At 37.8% G+C, this 23,835-nt stretch overlaps 1 protein-coding gene across 9 annotated transcripts in view; it reads right to left on the reverse strand.

Moving 5' to 3' along the window:
- APBB2 (amyloid beta precursor protein binding family B member 2) overlaps positions 1–23,835 on the reverse strand; it is a 357,658-nt gene that overhangs the window by 173,440 nt on the left and 160,383 nt on the right. For all 9 annotated transcript variants that reach the window (XM_063107683.1, XM_063107679.1, XM_063107686.1 and 6 more), the window contains 2 exons: positions 18,270–18,338; positions 4,584–5,399 (listed from right to left, as the gene is read on the reverse strand). In XM_063107683.1, coding sequence (XP_062963753.1) covers positions 4,584–5,399; positions 18,270–18,288 — 835 coding nt within the window. In that variant the 5' untranslated portion in view covers positions 18,289–18,338. The remainder of the gene's footprint in view (positions 1–4,583; positions 5,400–18,269; positions 18,339–23,835) is intronic.

Here is a 23,835-nt window from a genome sequence, read left to right on the forward strand (position 1 = left end):
TCTTTGGGGGTACAGAAAAAGGACTCTCTAGAGCTGTCTAGAAAGGTTTCACAAAGGTCATGACATTTGAGCTAAATCCCAATTGCTTATAAGAATGGAAAGACCCTCCAAAATACAATTTTCAATTTTCTGAATTCTCAAGATAACTACCACATGTATCCAGTTGAACCAGATAAAGTCTGATATATTCAGCCTCTTGGGCTACATGCCTAAGTCTCAAGACTGTGGCACAGGGGAAAACATTGGATGCTATGTCTGAAGACCTGGGTGCAAGTCCCAGCACAGCCACCTGAGTGTGAGAAAGTACCACAAACAGGACCTGGCACACAGTAGACCCACAGAATTTCAGTGTGTGCCTTTCCCAATAACTCTGGTTATTCAACCTCACTTATTATGAGGCAACATGATCAATTAAGTTATAAAATATGTAACCAATATGAAAATCAGACACCGATTAAGATACATTGAATGGCTTATTCGACATATCAGAGATGTTTTGAGATATGTATATGGCCTCCATTTTTATTCAATTAGTCACTATTTACTAAGCTCACCTCTATGAAGATGCTCTCACTTAATCCTCACAACAGGTCATATGCCAAAACATATCACCCCCATTTTATAGATGAGAGGCTCTTTGGACTACCTAGATGTAGCAGAGCCAGGATTTGAACTCAGGAAGTTGGCTCTAAGGCCCCTGATCTTAGCATTAAGTCCACTGCTGCACAATCTAGACTTGGTTTTCTCTGTTTATAAGCCTGACTTTGAACACTTTAGCAATGAACCTAATTTTGAATGGTTATTACACAAGATCCATCTATTTTCATACTCTATGTCTTCAGTTTTTTTATACCTCAAATTAAACCTAAGTTACATGCTGGTACCACTGAAACCTGTATCCAGGAAGCTTCAAAATGATTCATCTTTCAAAAGTTTTCATGAGGCAAACATAAAACACCAAGCAATTAATAGAAAGACTACACACTGTCTGACCAATAGTTATTTTTCTGAGCCATCATGTTTACGTGGGGCCACTGAAGGAAATGTATCTCTGACAAAACCCTAATTAGATTCAAAATTCTCCCTTTCAAGTACCAAAACGATGCAATTCTTTCTTTCAGAATCAGGGTCAAGGTACTCTTTAACCTTTCTAAACTCCTATGAAAACTCAGTAATTTCACATATGCTTTTCTTTTTTTCTAATAGCCTCTTGTTTTCACAAAGGACAGACTACCCTGGAGGAAAAGAGCAGTAACATATTGTATATATGATTCATTGTGCAAAAAAGTTAATAAAAAGCTAGAGGGGGCAATTCAGAAAGAAAAAGAAATAGAAAGTAGTCAATTATTGGGTTAGGCAGTGCATTTTATTTTATAAGGAGTATTCTAACTTGGAAAGGATGTCTGTAAGGTAGAAATGAGTCTATTCTGTTTTTCTAGGCTCCCCATTGCAGTCTACAATCCAAAGATAATTGTGTCATATTTGGTCATAAAACACACACCACTGTGATAAGTACTTAACACACAGCAAACAAATAATCAAATATACAATTTTTATATACGTACTATGGCACTGAGCACTAGTTTTACAAAATATTTTTTCTCATTTTTTTCCTTTTCTTTCAACAGTATTTGTGTATGTCTACATATATAGACACATTATATAAAACGTGTAATAAAAACACACTTTACCATTACAAGTGAAACATACAAGGTTTAATTTAAACTGATCAAGATCATTTTATACACTAACAGTATGTTTCACTGGCAAGATGAAATCAAAAGAAATACCAATACTAAAAAATCATTTACTTTATTTTATTTACTAATAGATGTAGTGGTTACTACACAAAACTCTGAAGTGTGATTATGAAATGAAAAGATTTCATTTCCACAGCGCTTTACAATTGGCTGAAGCAATTTCAAAAGAGGGTTCTCAAAACTATTAATCTTAATATTTTGATCTTAATGCTCACCTAGGTGCAGAGATTTCTGAAGGCTAGCACAGGTTTGGTTTGTAATATGTTCTTTAAAAACTCTATTTCATGGCTTTTGAGTAACAGCTAACATATTCTTTCAAGCTTATTTGATTCAAAATGTTGTCCTTAGTGACTTATCAAGGGCCACAACCACACTTTCATCCTTACTTTATAGTTCAAAGGTATTCAAAACTGACTCTGAGAAAACTGAACATATTTTCTTGACACATCAGAACACTCTAAACCAGTTCACGTCACATGCCTAGCACCACAAGGGGTTCAGTAGAGAAACCCAAGAGAAAGTAACGCCAGCACACTGAGCAAATGAGTTGGTGAGGGTAAGCGCACAGGGGTCCCCAAAATGCATTCTGAACATATGGGGTAAAGACATATTTCAGGACTCACAGTAGGTGGAACAGATTGCATATTTTCGGCATAAATTTTGCCCTCTCCACAGGCCCTTAATGACATCAGCATTCAATTAATGAAGGGGCTAAAGCAGAAATATCTAAATACTCATCAGTGAGGGAATCATTAAGTAAATCATGGAGCTTATATATAGTGGAATAGTATGTGTAATACTTAAAAAGACTACAGTAGAAAAATGTACTGATCTACAAAATGCATTCTTAATGGAAAAAGCAAAGCATTCAAAAAATAATCTAATTTGAGTAATTCCTTCGTTTTAACTTTTTATTATGAGAAATTTTAAACATACAAAACTAGAGAGAATAGAATAACAAACCCTCATGTACCCATAACCCAGCTTTAACAATTAGCAACTTGTGGGTAATTTTGCTTCTTCTTCTTTTTTTTTTTTAATCCTCCCCACCCCAATTATTTTGGAGAAAATCCCATATACAGTATTATTTTTATTAGTATATAATATGTTATATACATTATACTACTATATGAAGTCTTTGAAAAGTTCATGAAGGATTCACATTATCTTTCAATTCTATTTTTCCATGAACTTTTTGGAGTACTCTTGTATATATTAGTATTTCTATATGAGTATATAACTCTAAAAGATAAGGACTCTAAAAATTCACTAGTGCAAAATTTGAATAAATTTTTTTAATCTGGGTATATGCCTAAAATATTTTCTGGGGTAATCCTCAGGAGAAGGGTCTAGAGTGAGGGGCAGGGGCAGCTTAACTGTTCATTTAAAACCTTTCAGATGATTTAAATTTAACTTCACAGAATACATCATGCCTGGAAGAGCAGCAGAAAGGCTGCCAGTGACTAGAGTAGACAGGGAGCCCTCAGCAGATGGCACTGAAGACAATAGCCGGAGTTTGTCCGTAAGATGTTCAAGGGGTCGTTTAAGTCAATTCAAACACTAGTAGGTGACAATGTCTGTGCTATATGAATTCTCTAAATGGGCAAAAAGTAATACAGAGTTGTGAGCTTAGTGACATTACTAAACATAATTATGATTCCAATGATGTGCAGGGGCAGACATTTATGAGATGAAATGGACTCATCTCAGCCTCTCTATTGCCCAGCCAGCTGCAGGAGATTGGCGACATCTGTGATTTAAAGTACTGGGATTTTAAAGGGCATTTCAAAAACATTTTTTCCTTTTTTTTTAAAAACAAGTAAGTGTCTTAACTCTCTCCTTTTCTTTATCTTTACTCACTATAATTTATCTGCCTTATAGGTTGGAAAAATGTTTTTTCCCTCCCCTGGTGGTTCTATCTGTTCTATTCGTTACATCTCTGTCACATAAACATAGCCCTGGGACACAGCAAGGTAGCTGCTTCCCTACTTAAAAGAAATGAGCCTTTGTGACTGCTTGTTAACACTGAATTCAGATACAACAAAGTTCACCACATCTTTCAATATTATGATCATTATAGTGGAGGCTATGAGAAAATGAGAATAAAAGTAGTTGACTTTTAGGACTCTGTTCATTTCTGTCACAATTTTAACACCTCTGACAAATCCAAAGATGTCATGAATATGGAATGATCTCATTTAGACTAGTTAAAATCTTAAATTTCTGAATATATTTTACAAGAAATACCATTTCTCACTTTCAAATATCATTTGAAAAAGACTAATAAAATTTTCCCCAGTAAAGACCAAAAGGGAAATGTCTTTAATGAACAGACATCTAATGTTTTAAACTTTTAACTTTTCATTAACTTGAGTATAAATAAGTTCTTCTGAGAACTTTAAAAGAGTTGATTCTTTTAATTGGGTTGTATCCTGCTCCTGGCAACTGTGTTTTTATTCTATAATTTTGCTTAACAAAATCTAATATTTCTAGACAGTATGTAGAAATAGTTCACCTAAGCACTGGCAGTATAATATCTAAACAGAAGATATTTTACTGTATCTAACGCCAAGGACCTATTTCTTCTACAAAAAATGCTTTCCAGAACAAACAACTTATGTATGATCCCAAATGAAACTAACTTAAAATGTGATCAAGGAATCTAATAATATTTTCCACACAATTGCTATATTTTATGCTAAAAGGCTCATGCTCCTCTCTGCCTAGAAATGGACATTTTCCATCTATCTAGAGATTTACTCATCAATAGCTGAAAACACCAAAAGAAAGTGCCATCTGAGGCTACACCCTTCCCAGGAGTACCTGTTTCATCTGGGGAGCTGGGTGAGGCGCTGTCTTGGGACAACGTTGTCCAGCTTGACTCCTCATCGCTCGGTGCCAGATTCTGGATCCGATGTAGGGCACAATCTGTTTTGGCTCCTGTTTTAGGATGATCCTTCTTGGTCTCTGGGCTGGATGACACTGTGGCTACTTGGCCGTCTTCGGGGCTGGATAGGGGTTTGTTTGGTTTCTGCAGCAGCAAATCTCCATTCCCAATGATGGTAGAGGCCTGGCCCTGGCCTGGCTGGGATTTCTCTTCCATAACCCCATGGTGGTTGCCTAGGTTCTGCTCTAGTTCTCTGGTTGAGGTTTCCAGGTCTGCATAGTAATTTAGGAAGCTCTTAGTTCTCCTGGGCTGGGAGGGTAAAATCTCACAGCCCGAGGAATCTGGCGGGTGGGGCTCTTTACTCTCTAACTTCTCAGAAGTTCTGTTGATGACTGCAGTGGGGCTGATGTTTTTGTTGGGGTCCTGCTGCCCTTGTTCTGCAGCCTTCCGGAGCTGGTTCTCCCCATTTTTCACTAGTTTGATGTTGGCAGAGCTATTCCCCAGCAGGGGCTGTACAGCTGGATCTGAGAGGCCCATTGCTGCCTGGATGTTAGTTAGTGCATATTTTTTCCTGCATTTGGGGGGGGTGCTGTTCTTGGTTTCTGTGTGTTTTATTTCGGCATTCAACAGTTCATTGTGGGAGGAACGGAGGTTAAGGGTGTTTGGTGGTGTGGCTGGGCTGTTCCGATTTGTGACGTCTGTGGTTCCGCTGCTGGCCATAAACACTGCCAAGGTGTCAACACCTGAGTCAGCTGGAAAAAAAAGAAAATTGGCCATTAGATGCCTGCCGTGATCAAACTACTTAGCTTATAAAGTGTAAGCAAACATTTTTATACAACAAATTGAATGACTGCTTCCTTTGCATATACATTCTTGTAGAACTCATCCGTTTATTTCTTGTTTATTTCACCAGGTTTAATATGGATACCCAAAAGCCAATTTATAAAAAATCTAAGGAGTCTGAGGGTCTAAATTTTACTTAGAATAAAAAAGTATCTCTCTTTTGAATTCATACAAAAGCATTTTCTTCTCATGGCTTGTCTCCATTTTTTACAATCTTGAAAATCATCCCCTTTCCAAATATTTACACCACATTTTTATTCTGTAGTTCCTTTAGGCAGCAACAACAAAAAAATTGCTCAAAATTCCTCTGGGATGCCAGATTTCTTTTTTTTTTTGTCTTTTTTGTGACCGGCCACACTGTGCTCAGCCAGTGAGCGCACCGGCCATCCCTATATAGGATCCGAACCCGCGGCGGGAGCACTGCTGTGCTCCCAGCGCCGCACTCTCCCGAGTGCGCCACGGGGTCAGCCCCAGATTTCTTAATTAATCTAAAAGGTCAATGCTCAGTGATGCTCCATACGTCCAAGGTAATTTTTCTCAACCATGTTTAGAAATTATGTTGTGAATGCCTGGAAAACCAAACCTCCATTAGAGTTTGCTAACATCTTTGTGAACATTTTTGGCTTGAGCTTAGTATTTGCACTAAACAGAAATTTTGAAGAAATGGCTTAATTTCTCAAGAGAACACACACACACACACACGCACACACACACACACAAAACTATTGCTAATAATGCAGCATTGAGCCCTTGGCTACAGACAACATGGTTGAGCCCCCAAGGAGTCCGAATATATTCCAGTGAATTAAAGTATAGACTCAGCTGTTTGTAGTCATCGTGTGCCCTTGTAGAGATCCTAGGAAACTATCTGACAGTTGCATTTATCTCAAATATTGTTCATACCATCAGTGATTTATTACATATGTTTCTTGCTAGGAAGAAAGAAAGGATTCTCAGACTAGAAGGGAATGAAATTCACCAAGAATTCCTAAGGTTTCAGATTTCTTGGTCCATGAGGAATGACTTCTCTCTTATCTGATCCTCTGTACTCCACAGAGAATTCAGTGATCTCTACACAAGCAGCGATGAACCAAAACACAGCTCCTCACATTCCTGAAATTGTATTCTGGCCACTCCCTTTTCCCCCCCTTCCCAGGCAAAACAGGGATCTTCACAAGAGAGGAGGGCAAGAATGTTCCCCTGTTCAGGAACTTACATGTATCTCTTTATCATTAAATACTCAGTTAGGCAATTTTAGAAAAGCATCACTCACTCATTCTGGAATCCTTGTGCTTCCAGTAAGCTAGGCTACATTCATCTGTTCTAGGCAATATCCAGATTTATAATGGAATGACTATGTGCCCATAAGATAGGCAAGGGCTGTAATCCAAAGTGGTTAGACTTTGGGCCCCGCTATTTAAAGTTAATATATGAGCATTCCTGTCCTGCTTTCCCAGCTCCCCACCTTAGCTCTTGGGCCTCATTTTAAAATAGAGAATCTAGTGTGTTTCTTTCTTTTAAACAATACTCTGACAATTGAATTTTTTAAAATTATTTTTTACTACTGTTTGGTTATTACTATCTTTATGGAAAACATAACTTTCGATTCATAATTCAACTTCACTCAAGAGTAGCATTTGATACAAGAAGGTCCCACCTTGAAGCCACATGAAGTTTTCCCTGAGATGTATCTGTCCATAGCACAGATACAGAAGAGAAAGTAATTTTCAGACTTTTGGGTATTTAGAGGGACATTATGAGAAAGTGTAAATCTGCCAGCTTCTTAAAAGGCATGGAAAAAAATTTCTATGAGGCTATTTTATAATGCCAATACTGTATATTAGCAACATTATTAAGGAGGAATTTTTATTTTACTTTGTTTATACCATAAACATTTTCAGAAACAGTACCATCAGAATGTCTAGGTAATTTAAATATTTAAGTAGCTTTTATATCCTGGATGTTACAGGTAAAAACTTTTAGCTACATTCTTACAAGACTTATAACATACGCTGCCTGTTCACAATTCTGCTTGCTAGAAATCATGGAGGGGGTGGGGCTGAGTTAGAATAGGACCATCCAAAACAAATTGGATGCACAAATACAGCCCTGTATATCCTGTTTTTACATATCAAAGCCTGAACACAGTTTGAGTATGTCTCAGATAAATAATGGTATCATCTGGAGGCAAAATAAAAGGTTTAGTCCTAGAACTAAGGCAGCAAAGCTAATTTCATAAAGTATACAGTGGCCTCGAGTTAATATATCAGCTAGGAAATCATTTGGGCTCGAAAGGACCAAGAAGTAGTTAAAGGTTAGCAAAATCCTAGAAAACCCACAGCTGCTAGAAGGAGCCTCCAAAGTGAGAGGCAATGCTGAGGGGTAATGCCGTGAGGGTGAGCACAGGACTCAGAGTCAGAGAGACAAAGGTTCAAGCCCTGTCTGAGCTACTTACTAGCAGAAAGATCTAGGACATCTGGCTTTCAGTTTCCTTGTCTGAAAGATGGGGACAATAATACTATCTGTTTTGCGTGAGGATTAAAATGAGACATGCCTGCAGAGAGTTTAGCATAGTGTATGACACTAAATATAAGCTCCCCTCATATCATTGCACCCAAGTAACAGGGCACAGGGCTGCCTGCCAAAGCCCTCCAATTAACCACTGCCCTATTTGGTCTGAGTGATAGAAAGGGACTTGTTGCAGAGACAGAGTACACAAACTAACAAGAAGGGCTAAAGAAGTTAGATCTATGAGGGTTTAATTACATTCCTCAGGTTTAAGAGGAAGAAGGTTTGTGTTTCTTTTTAAATGAAAGAAAATCTTATAAAGTCTCTTTAAACCTTCTAATATTTAGCTGTTTTCTTTGGAACCAAAAGGCCTAAGAAATAAGACCAAACTCTTTAACACAACAGAGAAGTTACTTATACTCCTATAAAATGGAGATAATAACAGTATCTACACCTCATTGAGCTTTGTTGAGGGCTAAGAGAGATGACTGTCAAATAGTTCATCTAATGACTGGTGGATTGTAAGAGCTTGAAACATGTTAGGGATTGTTATTATCTTCCAGCTCTCTCCTTTCTTGAACACTTTTGTCCACCATACCTCAGGCTATCATTGACTAAGAACTTGCTTCTTTCCAAAAACTGTGCTGAGAATGTGGAAATCAAGACACACAAGGCCTATACCTGCTAAGTGCTTTCAGCCTTGCGGAAGACAAACACACAATAAAGTCACAGAAATCAACCAGGGTGGAGGGCAGCAGGTGTAGAGGAGTAAGGGGTCTTCTCACCTCAGGCTGAAGAGGATCAAAAGTGAAGAGAGGATGAATTACCATCTGGGGAGCCTGAGCAAATCAAGACACGAGAGGAGAGGTGGTATAGACAGAGGAAAGGGGCCAGGCAGGTGTCCTACAAGGCATGCTCCAAGTTTGGACTTGCCCTGGAGGCAGCAGCATGAAGAATGAATTGGAGGCTGATGTGCATGTGTGTGAGTGTATGTGGTATATTTATGTATATGTTGGGCATTTTTCCTCTGGCATATTCTCCAAGAAGGAGATAACTATAATGAAAAGGCATTAAAAAGCAATGCAAACCAGGCAATTAAAATATCAGTGGTCACGACAGAAACAGCAGAATGAGGCAGAGACAGAACCTCCCTCACCAACCAAAGAGGCAGGCTGGCCCCATCTTCATGCCTCTTCTGTCTGGCATTAGAGAGTACTCTGACATTTACCAAGGAGGAGTAAAACCCAGGCATTGAGATCAGTTGGGAGGTCTTGCAATAGTCCAGTCAAGACCATAAGGAAAGGACTTAGGTATGGGGAGTCTTGCTCTCTCACTGCCATAGTTCCAGCTCTGGTCATTCATCTCCTGACCAGGGCATGAAGATGAGCTTCTCATTAGCCACCTGGGTTTAGAGGTCAGGACTCAAAGGAATCTGGTGAACTGAGTGATTAAAGGGCATTGATGACTTCTGTCATATCAGCCTCAGGCACAGACGGGAAGGCAGTGACCCTTAAGAAGCTTCCCTATGAACGAAGTGGGAAGGAGACAGAACAGTAGCTGGAGGATGATCTGGGTTGTGAGAAGGAAATTTTGTTTTTTAAAGATGAGAATCTTAGCCATGTTTTATTGTTTATAGTCTGTAAAAGCAGAAGCCAGGAGAGAGGGGAAAAGTGGAAACATAAAAGACAGACAAACCAAAAAGGTAGACTCCAGATGATGAGAGAAGGAAACGGGACCAAAGTGGAGGAGGAACCATCATCCTTGCCCAAGATAAGGGACACTTCTTCACGTGAGAAGGGAGGAGAAGTAAGGAGGGGACAGACACATGTCACTATAGTGACACAAAACTGAGAAGAAGCAAAACTGATGGCCTCAATTTTCTCTATGAAGATAATGTCTTCCCCTCAGAGAGAGCAGTCTAGCGGGTGGTCTAGCAGGGAACTTGACGAGAGGGACAAAGTCTAGAAGTAGTCACGGGGATGTGGTGAAGACGTCAGGCATGCTGAGGTGGACAGATGAGGACCCACTCTGGGATCAGGCCTGCAGCAGGCAGAAAATGAGGGAGAGAGGGAGTGAGGAGGAAGGTGAAGAGCTAGGAGAAAAGGTAAAGGCCAGGGGGTCATATGTCTCAGAAAGGCCGAGAGACAGATGCAAAAGGAATAAGGAGCTGTTCTCAACCCTGGCCACAGAATCACTTGGGAAGCCTTTAAAATGTTTAGATGCCTCAGCCTCACCCCCAAAGATACTCCCAAAGATTCTGATTCAGTTCCTCTGGGATTGGGCCCAGTCAGGTCACTAAAATGTTCTTTGGGTGGGTCTACTGTGTGGCAAAGGCTGAGAACCACTGGAATAAGGAAATGAGAGATGTGGAAGTTTAACATGATATACTCCTGAGTTAATGATCTCAGAGGCATGTGGAATACTCTGATCATGTATGCCATCTTCCTTGTCACTCCACACATTCTCAGCACCCTCTCCTCCTATCTAGCAAATTTCTGCTCCTCTTTTGAGATTCACGGTAGATGTCACCTCTTTATGAAGCTTTCTCTTGCTCCTCCAGGCAGACTCCGGGGCTCCTTCTTCTACATTCCCATACCTTCATGCACACATCTCTAATACAGCATCACTCACACCATTTTACTTTTTTAACCTGTTTGAGTTTCTCACTAGACTGTAACCTCTGCCAACCAGCACAGAGGCCCAGCACACGGTAGGCATTTAACAAATGTTTGTAGAATAAACCCTTGAACAAAATGAAAAAGGCAAGTCTCATTAACATCTCGAGAAATGCGTAGGTAGAATTTTTGAGTTTCATATTAAAGATTGAAAGGAAACCACTATTACTGCCTAAATAGTTAACTCAACAGGAAATTCATTTTTTCCTTTCCTTGAAAAAGCTAATGATATCAGAAAGGGAAAGGGTGATCAATGATCAGTTATTTCAGGTTTTCACCCCATGCAGCATCTGAGCAAGAGTTAAAATAAAATCTTTCAATATAATGTCCAGACTAACTAGTTTATTTTGCTCCTCAGTCTCAGCTCAATAGAATTCTTGCTCAATTCTGCCATGACTCGCTAAAAAAAAAAGGCCATTTAGAGTCAAAGGTGTACATTTTGTGACCCAGAGCACACTGGTGTGCTTCTCTGCCAAACACGATTGCTCATCAGCTATAATACCATCAGCTCAAAGTTCTCCATTCTTTGGTCTGAAGAGCACTGGCGGCCCAGCCAATGCTTTGGCACACATGCGTTCCAGGTGTGCCTGTGCCCAACTCCTACCACCCAATTCTGGGCCTTCCTCTGTTCCTCACTTCCTCATAGATAGCATGTGCATCATTAGTAACAATGATTAGAGGAGAATTAAGCGGAAGGGGAAATAGCGACATAATAATATGAATAACACAAATTATGGAGAAAAACTAATACTCTATGGATATAAAAATGAAAAGATGGTTCTCTTCCTTTCTTGCCCTAGGATCCCCCCCTATCCTTTTTATTTCTCTAGTTGACATGCAGGATATTTTAGCCTACTTTCCCCAATACTGAAGGTTTACTGAGATTCTAGTCAAAAGTTGGTGCATGTTAGCCAGTCCCATTTTTCTTTGTGTCAGATGATTTTACTACAGATTCTAGATCAAAGAACACTTGGCCTAATAGTCCCTACAAACTGGGAGGCGGGTAGTTAAATCCACTTAAACACGAGCTGGACTTTGAGAATTCATGGCATTGTCTTTTTCCCAGATTGCCAAGCAGGAAAACTTGGAATAGCTCCTCATGAGTTTCTCATCCCATCCAAGTATCAGAGTCTGTCAATTTTACTTGGAAATATTTCTCCAATAAATTGAGTTACCCCTTCCCACCTCCTCTATGCCTGCTTTCAGGCTCTCATCACTTATAAAGTTTCCTTGTACATTTCACTAGCATAACATCTCTCTCAAACTCCAGAATACCCTGACACGTTTTACCCTGTCTTTCTAAAAACAAACTGATCGTGTGGCTCTCCTGCTTAGAAACAGCCACTGGCTCCCTGTTGTCCAAATCCAGCACAGTATACACAGCACTTGGCATTCTCCTCCACCGGTCCCAATCTACCCTTCCAGTTACATCTCCTGTCACTGCAACTCAACTCCCTCACCATGTCCCCTATGCTATAGCCACAATGACCCTCTCTGAGGATGCCTTTGCCTCTGACATAGAGTTACCTCTGCTCAAGAATGTCTTTTTCCCTCATCTTCTCCTATCCCAGCTCTATTCACACCTGAAAATTCCTATAAACCCTTCAAAACCCAGATCAAAAATCACGTCCTCTGTCAGGCCTGATCTGGCTCCTTTACATAATAGTAGCCCTGCCTCTGGGCCTGGTGTGCAATACCTACTATACAGTAAATATCCCCAGAGTATAAATATCAGTTGAGACATCTATGACCTCTCCTAAACTGCAAGCTCCTTGAAAGCTGAGACTTTTATTCATTTTTGTATAATGCTTTATTGAGATATAATTTACATACCCTAAAGTTCACCCTTTTAAAGTATACAATTCAGTGGTACTTAGTATATTCATAGGGTTGTATATCCATCACCACCATCTAATTTCAGAACATTTTCAGCACACAAAAAGAAACCCGGACCTATCAACAGTCACGCACCATTCTTCCCTCCCCCAAACCCCTGGAGAGCACTAATCTATTTTCTGTTTTTATGGACTGGGCTATGACAGACATTTCATATAAACAGAATCATACAATGTGTGGTCTTTTGTGACTGCCTTCTCTCACTAAGTATATCTTCAAGGTTCATCCAGGTTGTACCATGTATCAGTACTTCATTCCTTTTTGTGGCTGAATCATATTCCATTGCATTGATATACTACATTTTATCTATCTGTTCGTCTGTTAATGGATATTTGGGTTGTTTCCCCTTTTTAGCTATTATGAGCAATGTTGCTGTGAACATTCATGCACAAGTTTTTGTGTGGACATGTTTTCAATGTTTCATGTGGAACTGCTAAGTACGATGACGATTTTGTTTCATACACATACGTGTGCGTGCACACAGTACACACACACACACACACACACACACACACAACCTTCTGAGGAACTGCCACACTGTTTTACAAAGTGGTACTACCATTTCATATTCCCACCAGCAGTGGATAAGAGTTCTAATTTCAACATATCCTTGCCAACACTTGTTATTATCTCTTTATTTTATCACAGCCATCCTAGCTGTTGTAAAATGGTATCTCACCATGGTTTTTATTTGCATTTCCCTTTCATTTTTATATGCCCAGAATTTCCAGTTCCCTTTACAAAGTCTGGCATAGAAGAGCACTCAGTGTTTTTTGTTTCACTAATTCATTAATTAAATATTTATCAAGCACCTATTATGTGCCAGGCATTCTCCTCAAGGCCAGGAAGACAACACTAAACAAAATAAGCAGAATTAATGAGGAATAAATAAGTAAAATGCCAGTAACCATAAGGGCTGGTCTTCAGTAGGCAGGTGGTACTCCTCCTGGATTTCTAGCAGGTGGATGATGCCTCAATGATTTTGCCATCACCTCCACATTTATTCATCATGCTGTTTTGAGTGTAACTTATGAGGATCGAATGTCAATTCAAGAGGATCTATTCCTATTCCAGAGGTAGGTATAAGTTCAGATTTAAGAGTGTGACAGGAACTAATATTACTACTGCTCTCGCTGTCCTGCACACATGATGGAGAAACATCTATCATACCCTGGGCATGTATTTCCTCCTTCTCTGTTAACAGCCCCACAATTTTTCTTGGGGAATTAACCTTCCCTCAAGTCCATTCATTCATTCAACAGATATTTTTTGCACACTACTATGTGCCAGATTTGCATCTAAGTGCTGAGGATACAGCAGGAAACAAAACTGACAAAGAAATATCTGCTCTCAGGGAGCTAAGGGTTCAGCTCATGTGTTTCAGGCAGAGATGACCATACCCTTTATTTCAGGGGGCACACAGCCCAGGCACAGCCAATCAGAGTAGCAAATCCCCCTGGCCCTAGTGGCTGGTTCAAGGAAAAGCACATGACCTCCACAGAGCCAATCATGAGACTTGCTAGAATGATAAAAAGAGTGGTGCTCTCTTTTCTCTTTTTCTTGGACTAGAAGATTCAAGCCTACAGTGTTAAGGGGTCACCATGAAGAGACAACCTGCCTAAGCATGAATCTAACAAATAAGCAGAGCCAACAGAAAGAGAGAAAGTGAGCAAGCCCTAAAGCCTGTCTGAATCCCTGAAATAAGCCATGCCTGAAATATGACACCTCCTGGACTGCTTAGGTTAATAGGTTTATTAATTTATTTATTTTGCCTAAGCCACTTTGAGCTGGATTTTCTCTTTTTGGCAACTGAAAGAGCTTTGTTAATACACAGGGTATATCTTTTTTTTTTTTTTTTTGTCGTGACCGGCACTCAGCCAGTGAGTGCACCGGTCAGTCCTATATAGGATCTGAACCCGCGGCGGGAGCGTCACCGCGCTCCCAGCGCAGCACTCTACCAAGTGCGCCACGGGCTCGGCTACACAGGGTATATCTTATGAAGCCTAAACAAAATTAGATAAGCCAGGATAACTTTTAATGTGCTGCCTAACACAGCTTTTCTCAAGCCCGGTCACAAAGGCTCTAGCACAGATGCCAGTGGCATACTCTCTGCATAACTCAGATTACAGCCTCATACAAACCTGTGCTGGATCCTGTAGTTAAACTTGGCTTTCCCCTCCTCCCTTCCTCTTTTCTAAGACCTCTAGCCTTTTGTCAAGGGAAAAGTTTGTGGGTGATGACAGGAAAGTCTTCTTTCTTCAATAACCTGCTGCTCTCCCGCTGCTCTTATGACATGCTTATAAAATTGGAAATTGACAAATGGGCCCAGGGTTGACAAATGGTCCCAAGGAAGTCCAATGTTTGCCCCCTTCTTGAATGAAACTTCACATATTCTTCATTTTTATTTTTCGGCTACACAATTTTATTTCCTCTGAGGAGGTAACAGCAAAACTTCTACCCTGAGGAATGCTGCCTTTTGGACCAGACCTCAAAGCATTAGGGAAATAAAATAAACTCAGACTTTTCTTTTCCTTTTAGGAAGAAGAGGCAAAATAAAGCTGGTTTCCTGAAATTACTCATGAAAGCAAACCTTCAATGTGACAAAAATGATAAGAACTTCTCTGGGAACAAAACAGCCAAAGATTAGTAGAAGGCAGCTTAGGTGTCACTGGCCAGTGAGATCACAGGATTAGAACCTTGGAAGTTTCTAAACTAGGAGGGCAACTTCACACAGCTGATTCACAGGTTCTAAGATAAAGGAGTGATTTCAACAGCTAGGCCTTACCCATCTGAGGGTTTCCCATGCCCAATTCAACTTAATTGTCTGAGGGCTCACTCTGTTCAATGTTCCAGGTGGAACTGAGGAGACTGAAGACAGTCATACCAAACATGATTTAGCCATGCCACATGTATACATATTTCAAAACAATGTGTTCTGCACGACAAATAGGAACAAATTTTATTTGTCAATTACAAAAATAAATAAATAAATAAATAAATAAGACACTTTATTTAAAGAAAGAAAATCGGATTGGGTAGTGAGAAAGGATAAGTTATCACACAAATTCACAATGACTGAAGGAGGCAGAGGGTCTTAATGAGAACATGGTATTAGGAATGAGGAGAGGGGCTAAGGGAAGGCTTCGCACAAAAGAAAGAGCTGAGCTGGGTCTGGAAGGGTAGGGAGGAACCCACCAGGGGACAAGGAGGAAAAAGGCACTTAAGATGGAGGAAAGCCTAGCACGCCAACATCATACCCGGCAGATGGGATGACTGGTTATTTAGGAAAGACAAAGCAGAATTTGTGCATTCAAATAAGAATTAAAACTTCCAAAGTAGTCACTTTGGGAAATTACTCCAAGGTTATTTTCTCTGTTCAATTTCTACACAGTTTTCATTCTTTAGAAGAGCCTCAATGTCTTCTGAAGATGATTTTTTTTTTTTTTCTAAATAGAGCTCTAGACTTTTATGGCCAAGTCTGATGAATATGGTCAATGATAAAGCTTGGGAATACTGGTTTAGGTAAAAAAAAAAAAGTAGGTGAGCTATAAAGTAACGTCACATATTTTCTTGAGTAACTGACAAACGGGCCTCAAGTCAATTCCAAAAGGGAAAACATAGTAAATAATAGCAAAATCCTTGAAATTGGGTAATTACTTGACTATATCATGGGCTAAGACTAGCTCAGAAGGAACTCCTTGGGCTGAATCTTGAAGGGTCAACAGAAATTTTAGAGACAGATGATAGTATAAATTCTGGTATATTTGTTTTTTAAAAGGGTCCCTGTAGTCACAGCTCTCAAGAGTTAAAAAAGGGATTAAAGGCATCCCTTATTCCATTTAGTGGTCCAAACCCTCCCTCACTAGTTGCCATTTGAATTTTCAAGCAAAAAAAGTGGCTGGAATAAGATACTCCACTGAACTAAGAATATGCTTTCCTTTTAAAATGTGCTAAATGTTTTACCAATGCATAAGAGTAGTAACTGTTATTTTAAAACCATGCTGGATAACTATTTCAGTATCTCTTATATAACTACCAAGAAATAAAGCAGTTTGAGTACCAGCAGAATAAACATCAGCATAAAAAAACATAACAACAATAAGAAATTTCTAGAAGTTATTTAATTAGTTCACCTCCATTTAGAGGAAAACACATCATTTTATACATTTGCCAGCTTTATTCTTTTAATGTTTCCAAACTGAGTCTATCTTGTATTGTAATATAAAAATTTAAAAGAAAAGAATACCTAACATTTAAAATGTATTTTTAAAAGGACAAAGAAATCAAACAACCTGAATTTGGATATTCAGTCTCCTAACCATTTCTTGGTACTTTTAATACAATATATACTATCATTTTGCATGGTAAAATTTCTTAATTTTATAAATGTTTTCATACCATGTATTCTCTTCTGCAGCTTATTTTTTCACTCAGACTTTTAGTTGTGAGATTCATCTACACTGATATATGGGATTCTGATTTACTTATTTTTATGATTGTTATGAGGTTCATTGTATGAAAAGTCACAGTGGATTTATTGATCTGGTCACCAGACTTTTTAGGTAGGTAGGTAGGTACGTATGTACGTATATACATACATTAGGTAAGCAAGTAAAGTAAAGTTAAATAAATAAATGGACACATGTATTTGTCTTCATTTTCCAAAATTAATATACCTATTCAAATATGTATTTACAAAGAATATCTACCCCCTCTCCAAATTATCATAGTATAATTAGATGGCCTCTAAGAATCAGCTCTAAGTTTCTGATTTTCCTTGTAAACTTAGGTTTGTCATATTGTTTTTGGCTTTTTTTTATGAAAAGAATATTTCATACTCATTTACCTGTACTGAGCTTAGTGTTTATTTTATTACGTTTTACTTTAGTTATTTGTCAAACATGTAAAGTGTTGTATAAAGGAGAAAAGGGCTTACATATATTTAATAAAAATAAGTTTCATTTTAGAATTTAGTGAGATTAATATCTATTTGTCCATGGTTTAAATCTATTTATTTAAAAAACTCAGAACTCATTGAGTAGCATGTGTCCTAAAGATAGGGAATCCACCCAGACCTCTCTGCCACTTGCAGTTCTATACTATGTTTAAATTGAAATGTTACTGCAATTGCTTTTTCCTTATTATATTACTATGAGGCTAGGAATTAAATCCCACACCATGCTGTGTGCAGACTAGCATCTATCATGAGACAAAACAGGGGACATATAATAAAATTAAGGTAGTTTTCCTCAGGCCTGAAATTAATCAGCATTAGACCCAAGGAGAACACTGAATTGGGGAGCTCTATTCTAGACAAATCCAGCAATATTAGGTGCTGTTTAAGAGGCTCAACAGCTCTCCTCTGTTTACATTTCAACAGTTCACAGACAATGCTACATGGTAAAATTTGACAGAGTTTTAGTTTCCTGTCAGTCCACTAAAATATTTTTACATTATGATAAAATATTTTATAAGCAGTCATGCAATTATTACACAAATATGGTCAAGTCCAGTTCATTCTTCTACTTTATTTTAAAGATTCCCCTTCCTATTACATCAGCAAAGAACAATGAAAACCAAAAACATGTTATTTTAACAAATCATAAGTTTAACATTAAAACAATTATCTATCATATACTTTTTTAAAGTTTTAATATTCAACTGCTTCTCTGTATTGAAATATATGAAAACGTATCTGACCTGGAAGTACTTCTGACATGGATCACTGGACGTCGGCAATGGTGCAGGAAATAGGTTATAATTTGAAATCTAAAAAAAAGGGATCATTTAAGAAATTAACACCCCAAAGAACAAAGCATAAAAGGAAAAAAGCATAGCAGTGAAAATCCCTCCAAAAGCTGTTAAAAATACTAAACATTTTGGCAGATAATGTCCAAATTTTTGTTTATTTATAGTTGGTCATCCCACTTTTGACTGAAATTTGAGTTCCTGCGTCACCACATTTTCCATAGACATTTATTGAGGTTTTTTTCCACGCCAGGCCTAAGCTTTCTAGCTGTTTGTCTCAAGTTTCCAGTCCTTTTTCTCATTAAACACACACACAATTTAGAAGCCACTAAGAAAAAAATTGGTATTTTTTGCCACATAAAAATTAAAACATTCTGTTTAGAAAAAAATGGCTATAAACACAATAAAGACAAAAAACAAACTAAAACAAATTACCACCACAGATGACATAAAAGGGCTATTTTCCTGTATATAGAAATACCTCCTTGAAATCATTAAGAAAAATATGAACGAGGCTGTAGGAAAATGGGCAGAGGATAGGAACAAATGCTAGGAGAAACACAAATGTCTAATAAACATAAATAACTAACCTCATGCAAAACTAAAGAAAATGCAAATTTAAATAACAATGACTAACTGGTTTTCCTATATCAGACGGCAAAGATAAGCAAGCTTGATATCACATAATCTTTATTTTATTTTATTTTTTTCTTGGGATATCACATAATCTAAGTCAAGGACACTGGAAATAGGAATTTTCAAATCTTGCTGGTGGGAGTAAAAACTGGCAAAACTCTCTGGAGGGCCATTTACAAATATCTAAGCAAATTTAAAATACAAGGACCCACTGCTAGGCAAATCCACTTCTAAGACTTTATTTTACACATATATTCACTTGGATTCTATTGCTCTAAAACTGAAAGACCAGCAAGGACCTAACTGTCTTCAATGGAGAGCTGGTCCATTAAATTATGATACATCATGCAATGGAGTACTGTGCTGCCATTAGGAAAAACGAAGTAGACCTGCATGAGCTGATATGAAAAGGGCTTTAAGATGCATCACCGAGCGGTGAATAATATGCATAGCATAGCATGATCTAATTTGAGTAAAAATTTTAAATGCATAAACATGTATATGTGTGCACACACAGGTGCAGATACTTGCATTTACATAAAAAATTCTTAAAGGAATAATAAAGATCTAGAAACAGTACCAAGTTGCCAGTTTACCAAACTAGACACATAATAAAGAAAACTGAAAACAGACCTATTTTTCAATGAGCTGGTATCAGGAATGTCACTTAGAATGATAATCTATTACGTTAAGTCAAGTGCAGATACTGCATGATTCCAGTTATATAAAGTACAAAACAGGAAACACTTATCTACGCGGGGTAAAACAGGATGGGGGAGTGGATGGGGAAGAAGCAAGAGGGCAGCTTCCGGAATGGTGTTAATGGTAATGTGCTGTTTCTTGATCTGGATGTGAAAATTCATCAAGCTGTACCTTTAACGTGCACATTTCTGTGTGCATATCACACTTTCATGAATAGTTAAAATAAAAAGTTAAATTCTAGAGGTTCTAAAGCATAATTCAAATTGAGAAACTTTATGTTTGCAAGACTAAATTGTAATCTAACCTTTCCAAACTAGCAACCTTTTAATAAGCATTACTTCCAACTTTATGATTCAGATAATGACCTGACAACCTGGTCTACGGCCCACCATACATTCTTAATTATATTTTCACATACTGTGGATAAGGCTCATTACTCCGGTATAATTTAAAGGGTGGGTTTACTTCAAACTGTCTGAAAACAGCAAGAGATGCTGCCCCTATGTACCTTTGTCTTTTTCCTATATCTTCCTCAGCTCTTTAACCATATGTGACAATTCAGTTTTCCTTTTTTAAAAAAAGTTTTTTGCCTTCTGTGCACCTTAAGTTATATGCAGAGACAGAGATAAGGTGATAGGTATTTTGAGAAAATGAATACCAGTAAAATAGAGAGAAAGCCAAGAAAACATATACTTACATGAGTATTCTGAAAAGGATTGAACAAAAACTAAGAATCTGCATACTTTTTAGTGTATACAATCTTCAAAATAAAATGTTCCTGTTTCCCTGACCTGAGACCAACATCAACTTCAATAAAGTTAGAACTGGACATTCTGCTAATCACTTCATATTGTAAACAGCCCTGTGCTATTATCTGATCACGATTTATTCCATACTTGCCACATGCCCTGCATTACGCTAGGCACAGGGGATACTTTAGTGGAAAGAAACGTATTTTCCCCTCTCATGAAACTTATAGCCTAATCAGGGAGATGGATATTAATCAAATCGGTATATAAGTATATATGTTCTGGAGGGAAAGAACTCAGTTGCATGAGAAAATATAACAAGGAACATGTGCCAGACTGGAGAGCCAGCAAATGCTTCCCTGAGAAAGTGAAATTTAAGTTGCAATTTGAGGACTAAATAGGATTAGTCCTCAGGTAAACATTTATTTAACACCTACTACGTGCAAGGCATTTTGGGCCCTAGGGGTGAAGCACAAATATTCAGAGCTATTTTTCTCTAGGTACTTTACAACCTTGATAAATGAATCCAATCTAGTAAAACCGTTTCTGAGAAGACTTAGTGACATGGACTAATTCTATACAAACAATAACCAGAGAAGATATAAAAGCAGCACTTAGAAAATGGGAAAACACTATATAAATGTATGGTTCAAAGAATAATCTATAGCTGTGCTATCCAATATGATAGCTACTAGTAGCAACATGGTGCTACTGAACACTTAAAAGGTGACTAGCACAACTGAGGAAGTGAATTTTTAATTTTATTTAACTATAAATATTTTAATTATAAATTTATAAACTGGTACTTGACTCTTATTGGAAAACATTTAAGTAAGTTTGGAACTTTTTGAGTAGGTGAAACTACTTTTTCAACCCTAAATTTTATGTACTCTAAATACAGATCAAGTACTTCCAATGAATATTTTAATCCTATTAAGTGCTAAGAGTGTAAAATGCACACTGATTTTGAAGACTTAGCATGGAAAGAAATGTAAAATGTCTCATTAATAATTCTAAAATATTGATTACACATTGAAATAATATTTTAGATATATTGAGTTAAATAAAAGAGATTGTTAAAATTAGTTTCACATTTTTAAAAATGTGGTGGCTTGCATTATATCTCTATTGGAGGAGCACTGATCTAGGAAATTAAAATATTATCCTACCTTTCCCATCAAAGAACAGACTGGCACCAATGTTACTCAGCTGTAATGCTAGAGATTTTGCCAGTATTCAGAGCAAGTACCCTTTATTCCATAAGAATCACAATCTGAGTTCAAAGATGCCAGGGACTAATGGCAGGCTCCTACAAATTCTGTGTTAAGAATACAGTAGTGATTTTAAGGCAAAACATAAAACTACCTAAGTGAAACAGTCTAGCAACAACAGTTTTCATGTGTCCCATTAATGAAAATCCATAGTGCTGATAAGCCTTGTGATAATGTTATTAGGGCTCAACAAATGTCCAATAGGACCACAGACAGAGCCCATAACTAGAAATTAGGAAAGCACTATTAAACAAATAATTATATAAATAAATAAATAAAACAACTACTTGTATTTTGGTTCAATATAAGACACTATGTATTTCTAAATGATTCCAAAGAGGAATGAAAAATTTAATCAAAAATTGGACAGAGAATTCCACTTTACCTGTCTTTCTCAAATACAGTCAAGTCTGAAAAATTCTTCCCTCTCAGTTTACCTCATCTTTGTCCTGCCCACTCTCTCCTTAGACATTTACTTCTGCACAGGGTTCCACAAGTCCTCTCTCAGCCTCCAGTCTAATCCCCTCCCACACCTATACCCAGATGTACCCCACATCCACAATGCCAGATAAACACTGTTCTGTTTACAATCACTCCCTTATCCAAAAACCTCCGCAATTAGGTTCTTTCAACCATTGACGTCTAAAACCCAACTGATTCTAGAAACTGTCATTTACTCAAATCCTATACCACCTTCAAGTAGCTACTCTTTTGGCAGCTCTAATCCAGCGCAATCCTATCAGACCCCACACCACCTTTCTGTAACAAATAGCTTACAATGACCCCTTTACTATCTTGAAATGAAATCCACAGATAATATAATCTATCTACACACATAAATTCCAGAAAAGGAGAATTAAAACAAGGGATACATTTCAATAAGCAAATTCTCAGGCATGAGTCCATTAGCAGTCACAACAAACAATCATCAGATGCTTGCCTACGTGAAGAATCACTGTTAGTGCAACAGCTACAAATGCAGACTGACAGAGGCGTGTGTTGTATTGACATCAATTTCAAAACGCTAAGCAACTCTTAGAAAATTCCAAAAAATATTAAATACAATTATCTTTGACTTAGAAGAAGTTTTCGTTTCTGGCATATACATTGTACACTAAAACCATTAAAAAAAAACTTTACATTTAGAACTTCTAGGCTCAGATAATTATAAATGTGTTGTTCACCTACGTGAATATTTGGTAGGGTATTTTTATAGCTTTTCAGAATAAGACATTCTTTGTTATAGTGCTGGGTACTTCAAGACATTTATCATTCCTAGTTCCCACCCAAAAAATGCTAGTGGTGGGCCCCCTTCCACAGTCTCTAAGGGGTGTTCTAATCACCCCCCAAACTCCCAACTTTGAAAATTACGACTTCATCCCAGAGTTGTCTTTTGATCTTCTTAACTCATTCAACACTTAGGTCCTATACAATCCTCGAACCAATAGTTAATGTCTATAAGCCTGTTCAGCTGTCAACTTGTGGCTACCATCAATCTGCCAGTTGCTATGAAGAGCAAACGAGGTATCATAGATTGCTTGCTCACTTTGCTTAGTGCCTAACATATCTTAAACATTCAACAAAAGCTAACTGCTATTACCATTGTCGTTATTTTTTTCTTACACATATTACCTATTTTCTCAGTTAGGCTGTGAGTTTTCTGAAGAAAAGCAAAGTGTCCTAGAGATCTTTGTACACCCAACATAAGTATCCAATAAACTTTGGTGGTCTACATTGTCTGTCTTCTTGCCTTGTTCTGTCTTGACTGCTTGTCAAAATGTTCACAAATAGTAGTCTGAGTCCAATTATGGAGCTAAGAACTGCAATTATAATGAAAACTTTCTTCCTGCCATTACTGAAATCATCATTGTAACCTGCCAAGCATAGGAAAAGCTGTCATGAAACTGTTGGTGTACACGTGCTCTTGAAAATCTGCCATTACATTAGTTAGTAAATATTTTTATTTATTTATTTATTTTTAAGAGATTTTTGGTTATTTGGTTTCGTTTTATTTTTGGCAGCTGACCGATATGAATCCCAAACTCTGACCTTGGTATTATAATATTCCACTCTAACCAACTGAGCTAACTGGCCAGACAGTTAATAAATACTTCTAAAGTAGACATTGCATCCCAGGATTAGACCTATCTACAAATACAT

The sequence above is a fragment of the Cynocephalus volans genome, chromosome 9, assembly GCF_027409185.1.
Source record: "Cynocephalus volans isolate mCynVol1 chromosome 9, mCynVol1.pri, whole genome shotgun sequence".
NCBI classification, from domain to species: Eukaryota; Metazoa; Chordata; class Mammalia; order Dermoptera; family Cynocephalidae; genus Cynocephalus; species Cynocephalus volans.